The sequence below is a fragment of the Neoarius graeffei genome, chromosome 5, assembly GCF_027579695.1.
Source record: "Neoarius graeffei isolate fNeoGra1 chromosome 5, fNeoGra1.pri, whole genome shotgun sequence".
Classification (NCBI taxonomy): Eukaryota; Metazoa; Chordata; class Actinopteri; order Siluriformes; family Ariidae; genus Neoarius; species Neoarius graeffei.
The window spans coordinates 33,554,407-33,560,865 of NC_083573.1; the positions used below are offsets into that span (position 1 = coordinate 33,554,407).

The 6,459-nt window shown below is 41.7% G+C and overlaps 1 protein-coding gene across 1 annotated transcript in view; it reads right to left on the bottom strand.

The window, feature by feature from the left end:
- LOC132885955 (RIIa domain-containing protein 1-like) overlaps window positions 1–5,147 on the bottom strand; it is a 43,042-nt gene extending 37,895 nt beyond the window's left edge. Inside the window, exon 1 of the mRNA XM_060920487.1 lies at window positions 5,066–5,147. Within this exon, the coding sequence (XP_060776470.1) occupies window positions 5,066–5,137 (72 nt within the window). The 5' untranslated portion in view covers window positions 5,138–5,147. The remainder of the gene's footprint in view (window positions 1–5,065) is intronic.
- Between the last annotated feature and the right edge of the window lie 1,312 nt (window positions 5,148–6,459).

A 6,459-nucleotide genomic window follows, 5' to 3' on the forward strand; every position in this document is an offset into this window, starting at 1 on the left:
TCAATGGGATGACAGTCAGGTGTGAGTGGGCACCCTGTTTTATTTAAAGAACAGGGATCTATCAAAGTCTGATCTTCACAACACATGTTTGTGGAAGTGTATCATGGCATGAACAAAGGATATTTCTGAGGACCTCAGAAAAAGCATTGTTGATGCTCATCAGGCTGGAAAAGGTTACAAAACCATCTCTAAAGAGTTTGGACTCCACCAATCCACAGTCAGACAGATTGTGTACAAATGGAGGAAATTCAAGACCATTGTTACCCTCCCCAGGAGTGGTCGACCAACAAATATCACTCCAAGAGCAAGGCATGTAATAGTCGGTGAGGTCACAAAGGACCCCAGGGTAACTTCTAAGCAACTGAAGGCCTCTCTTACATTGGCTAATGTTAATGTTCATGAGTCCACCATCAGAAGAACACTGAACAACAATGGTGTGCATGGAAGGGTTGCAAGGAGAAAGAACTGCTCTCCAAAAAGAACATTGCTGCTCGTCTGCAGTTTGCTAAAGATCATGTGGACAAGCCAGAAGGCTATTGGAAAAATGTTCTGTGGAGACCAAAATAGAACTTTTTGGTTTAAATGAGAAGCGTTATGTTTGGAGAAAGGAAAACACTGCATTCCAGCATAAGAACCTTATCCCATCTGTGAAACATGGTGGTGGTAGCATCATGGTTGGGGCCTGTTTCGCTGCATCTGGGCCAGGACGACTTGTCATCATTGATGGAACAATTAATTCTGAATTATACCAGCGAATTCTAAAGGAAAATGTCAGGACATCTGTCCACGAACTGAATCTCAAGAGAAGGTGGGTCATGCAGCAAGACAATGACCCTAAGCACACAAGTCATTCTACCAAAGAATGGTTAAAGAAGAATAAAGTTAATGTTTTGGAATGGCCAAGTCAAAGTCCTGACCTTAATCCAATCGAAATGTTGTGGAAGGACCTGAAGCGAGCAGTTCATGTGAGGAAACCCACCAACATCCCAGAGTTGAAGCTGTTCTGTATGGAGGAACGGGCTAAAATTCCTCCAAGCCGGTGTGCAGGACTGATCAACAGTTACCGGAAACGTTTAGCTGCAGTTATTGCTGCACAAGGGGGTCACACCAGATACTGAAAGGAAAGGTTCACATACTTTTGCCACTCACAGATAAGTAATATTGGATCATTTTCCTCAATAAATAAATTACCAAGTATAATATTTTTGTCTCATTTGTTTAACTAGGTTCTCTTTATCTACTTTTAGGACTTGTGTGAAAATCTGATGATGTTTTAGGTCATATTTATGCAGAAGTATAGAAAATTCTAAAGGGTTCACAAACTTTCAAACACCACTGTAGCAGCACAGGGCCTGCAGCTGCAGAAGTTGTGGAGGCCAAGCGGATGAAGCGCAGCCTGGGCAGCTTTTTCAAAAAGGAATCCATTCCTGGCCCAGCTGCTCTCCCTGACAGAGAAGCCATTGACATTGAGCTACAAAGCTACCTGCAGGCCCTGGAGGTTGATGGAGAGGCCAACCCGTTAGACTGGTGGAGGCTGCACGAAGCAAATTTTCCAAGAGTGGCAAGCCTGGCACGGAGGTACCTGTGTATTCCGGCCACCAGTGCACCATCAGAAAGGGCATTTAGCACTGGTGGCAATATTGTTACATGCCACAGAGCTGTACTAAAGCCTGAGAATGTGGACAGGCTTGTCTTCCTGGCTAAAAACCTGCCATAAATGTGCACTGTATCTTATTTACTTGTTTATAGGTTTGGGTTCATTCGACCTCTAACATTTCTAAAGTGTATTTGCACTCAGGTGTTTAGTCATTTTCAATTTTGTGTTTATATGTTTGGTTAAATGATTCCTGCTTTGTTTCTTGAAGTGTTTCAGTGGATATGTCCATGTTATGTTGTTATTTAGGAAAAGAGAGGAGGAAAGCAGTGTCCTTTGCACTATGGTTCACTTTATACTTGCCTTGAAGTGTGCTACTAATTAGCACTAAAGCTGTTTAAAAGCTTGGTTCTACATCTCAGTTGATTATTTTTGCACTTAGAAAAGTACTTTACAATTTTGTGTCTATATGAGGAATTCGAGGAGTTTGAGGAACTTTACCTATTCTTTAAATATCATTCTTTTTTATATGTCCTGTGTTTTCTGTTTTGCACAATAAATTTCAATATTGCTGAAAACATCCTGATTGAAAGCTTTTACTTTTTGCTATGGTAACCACTAAGAAACTGTTCTGTTTTAATTTATATACAAAACTATTACAATACCATGATGTATACCGTATACCGTCAGTGGCTCAAATTATACCGTGATATACATTTTTGGCCATACCGCCCACCCCTATTTTTCACCCACTTTTTTGAGCCGCTACTCCTCCCGGGGCTTCCGAGTTAGAGACACTGTTCCACTTCTCACTTGTCCGGCCTGTAGTGCAGATATGCTTGTATACAGCTTTTTGATACACCTTGTCGTTCTCCCATAATTCGCGTTTTTTGAAAACAATTTTCCCTATTGAAATGAATGGGCGCTCGACACAAAAACCAGATTTTTCCTTCGGGAGGCCAAATCGTAAGGTGTAAAGTCATGAAACATGGTACACTGATAGAGGAGTGGACCCTGATTGATTTCATCAAGTTTCATGTTGGTACGTCTCACGCTCTAGCGCCACCAACTGATCACATTCTTACATGCGTTCATGCACGTAACTTTTGATCCGTATGTCCGATTTTCATAAAGCCTAGGTCACAACCGGACGTACGATTTTTTGGCCGTGCGATTTTTGGGGTTTCCCAAATCGCTGCGATTTTTTTGTTCGTGGAGAAAGACACACGTTGGCCGTAAGTTTGTCTTGCAACCTGAAAAAAACGTAAGCGCCCGTAGAGTTTGTTTGACATGACAAAGAACCTCTGTGGCCGGTCTGCGGCCAGTCTACGGCTCGAAAATCAGCACGTCACATGCGCGCCCTCCGTGCGTTTCACGTGCGCCCTCCGTGCGTTTCTTGCGTTTTTTGCACGTAGACCGGCCGTAGGAGCACGTATGGCCGGTTGTGACCTAGGCTTAAGTCTGGTGCCGTTGGAATCCTTGGAGCTAGACAATTCCAACGCACCCTATGACGTCATTTTCCCCAATTAGACTTTCCGCCATTTTGAATTTTGTCCAAAGTGAGAGTTAAGTGACCCTGGCCGCATGTTTTGTCCGATCATCACGAAATTTGGCAAACATGATCTCCAGTCCATGCCTTACACGTGATATTCGTTTTGCTCTCATACGTCGAAGCGTTCGCCCGTGGCAGCCAATCAAAATTGATGGCAGAGCCGCCAAACAGGAAGTGAGCTCATATCATAGAAACGCTTTGATGTATCAAGACCATATTTAGTGGCATGACTTTGGACACCATCCGAACTACCCTCATCAAATATAGTGTCTTTTGGCCACTAGGGGGCGTCACGATTAGCAAAAACGTATTTTGCCTCATATCTCAGACACGCTTTGACGTACGTATCAGGTCCATATTTGTTGAGATGCCTTTCGGCACCAGTTCATGTACCCTCATCAAATCTGGGTGTCAGGCGGCGCACCCGAGCAAGCACACTTTCGCTTTTTCTCCGGAAATGCATTCTAGTTATTTTTGCACACTTTACTGCATATCAGGGACCGCACATCTCACTTTACCTCGCTCATTTGCACTATTCCGCACTACCTCATCTTAACAGCTGCTAGTTTGTTTATACTGCTTATTTCATGTTTACCTGCTATACCTCAAGTGCCCTTGACTGTTTGGTTATTTGAACCAATTTATGTGTGTGTATATATATATATATATATATATATATATATATATATATATATATATATGAGTGATTCCACGCTTATGGGTACTGAAATGGGGACATGAACTTATTCACCTAAAACCATTTCTTTTTTACCATCAGGTCACAAAACATGTAATCTTTAATGAATGATATGTTAAAAGATAACTTTAATTTTCTGAGATGTAATAAAAACATATTTATATGCCAAAGTCAAGCCTATGAGTTCCAAAATGATGTCTGTTACATTACTTCTGTTACGATTGTCCATCTCGCGTCTGTTACAAATTAATTACAATCTAGCTATATACCATGTTAATCTTATTGAAAGAATGTGTATGTTTATTCTACTACACATGTTTATTAATTATATTTGCTAAAACATCACCTTCCTATGTTTCAAAAAGTAATTCTACATTGTTAAAATTGAGAATATATATGTCCACAACACTTCTGTTACGTTCTGACTTTGGCATATAAATATGTTTTTATTACATCTCAGAAAATTAAAGTTATCTTTTAACATATCATTCATTAAAGATTACATGTTTTGTGACCTGATGGTAAAAAAAAAAAGAAATGGTTTTAGGTGAATTTTTAAAAATAAGTTCATGTCCCCATTTCAGTACCCATAAGCGTGGAATCACTCATATATATATATGAGTGTTTAGTCTACGTCTAGTTCATATCTAGAGTGTTTATACTGTTTATATTGTCTGTTTGAGTGTTTAGTCTGTGTGTAGTTCTTATCTAGTGTTTACACTGTTTATATTGTCTGAGTGTTTAGTCTATGTCTAGTTCCTATCTAGTGTTTATACTGTTTATTTATACTGTTTATATTGTTTGAGTGTTTAGTCTATGTCTAGTTCCTATCTAGAGTGTTTATACTGTTTATTTTGTTGTATGTTTTTTTCAATTATTCTATTTTTATTTATTGCATTGCCTGTTTGCACCGTGGGTCAGAGAGGACTGATATTTCATCTGTGCTGTATGTCGAGCATGTAGAGCATATTTGACAATAAAGTTGACTTGACTTACGTAGTGAAAGTCTTTTCTACTTTTGCAATGGCCAAAATATGGTTAAGGTGTCGATAACTATAGCCGTCACGCTGTATATTTAAAAAGCAAACAAACCCGATATTAACTATTGAGCCTGAAACGGCAGCACCGGAAAAACAGACACACACCACGTGCAAAAGTGACGATTTCTCTCTTGAGATTTTTTTTTTTAATTCCATTTCCCGAAATACAGAATCTAGAGTACCTTAAACTGGCGCAGTTCTTCCTGCTGCTCATGGCTCAGTGCCCCTATGTCAGCTTTCTCCAAGCCCGCCATTATTGCTCTCCACTTCTCTTCTCACACACCTGCAGCTAGCAGCCAGGCTAAAGCACGGGTTGCTAGGCGACAAGACAAGCGCGTTCTGTTTGCTTATGAGTTAAAGCGTACCTTCCATTTCACCCTCCTTGACAACCGTCGTCAAGGACGAACTCAAGAGTCGCAGGCTGATAATAGAGAGCCGAAAGCGTTTCATTTGGAAACATGATCATTTTCTATGCGGTTTACTGGTGTTCAAATCGATCGAATAGGGATAAACAAAGTGTTACTGCTTCCCAAGGGCCCTTTCTAGCTATTGTAGAGCCTCCTATTTTCCGTTTCAAAAACATTAAATTCCGTTTCAGACTATTTGTTTCAGTTATACAGTTAGATCCATAAATATTTGGACAGAGACAACATTTTTCTAATTTTGGTTCTGTACATTACCACAATGAATTTTGAACAAAACAATTCAGATGCAGTTGAAGTTCAGACTTTCAGCTTTAATTCAGTGGGTTGAACAAAATGATTGCATAAAAATGTGAGGAACTAAAGCATTTTTTAAACACAATCCCTTCATTTCAGGGGCTCAAAAGTAATTGGACAAATTAAATAATTGGAAATAAAATGTTCATTTCTGGGCGGCACGGTGGTGTAGTGGTTAGCGCTGTCGCCTCACAGCAAGAAGGTCCTGGGTTCGAGCCCTGGGGCCGGCGAGGGCCTTTCTGTGCGGAGTTTGCATGTTCTCCCCGTGTCCGTGTGGGTTTCCTCCGGGTGCTCCGGTTTCCCCCACAGCCCAAAGACATGCAGGTTAGGTTAACTGGTGACTCTAAATTGACCGTAGGTGTGAATGTGAGTGTGAATGGTTGTCTGTGTCTATGTGTCAGCCCTGTGATGACCTGGCGACTTGTCCAGGGTGTACCCCGCCTTTCGTCCATAGTCAGCTGGGATAGGCTCCAGCTTGCCTGCGACCCTGTAGAAGGATAAAGCGGCTAGAGATAATGAGATGAGATGTTCATTTCTAAGGGTGGCACGGTGGTGTAGTGGTTAGCGCTGTCGCCTCACAGCAAGAAGGTCCTGGGTTCGAACCCCATGGCCGGTGAGGGCCTTTCTGTGTGGAGTTTGCATGTTCTCCGCGTGGGTTTCCTCTGGGTGCTCCGGTTTCCCCCACAGTCCAAAGACATGCAGGTTAGGTTAACTGGTGACTCTAAATTGACCGTAGGTGTGAATGGTTGTCTGTGTCTATGTGTCAGCCCTGTGATGACCTGGCGACTTGTCCAGGGTGTACCCCGCCTTTCGCCTGTAGTCAGCTGGGATAGGCTCCAGCTTGCCTGTGACCCTGT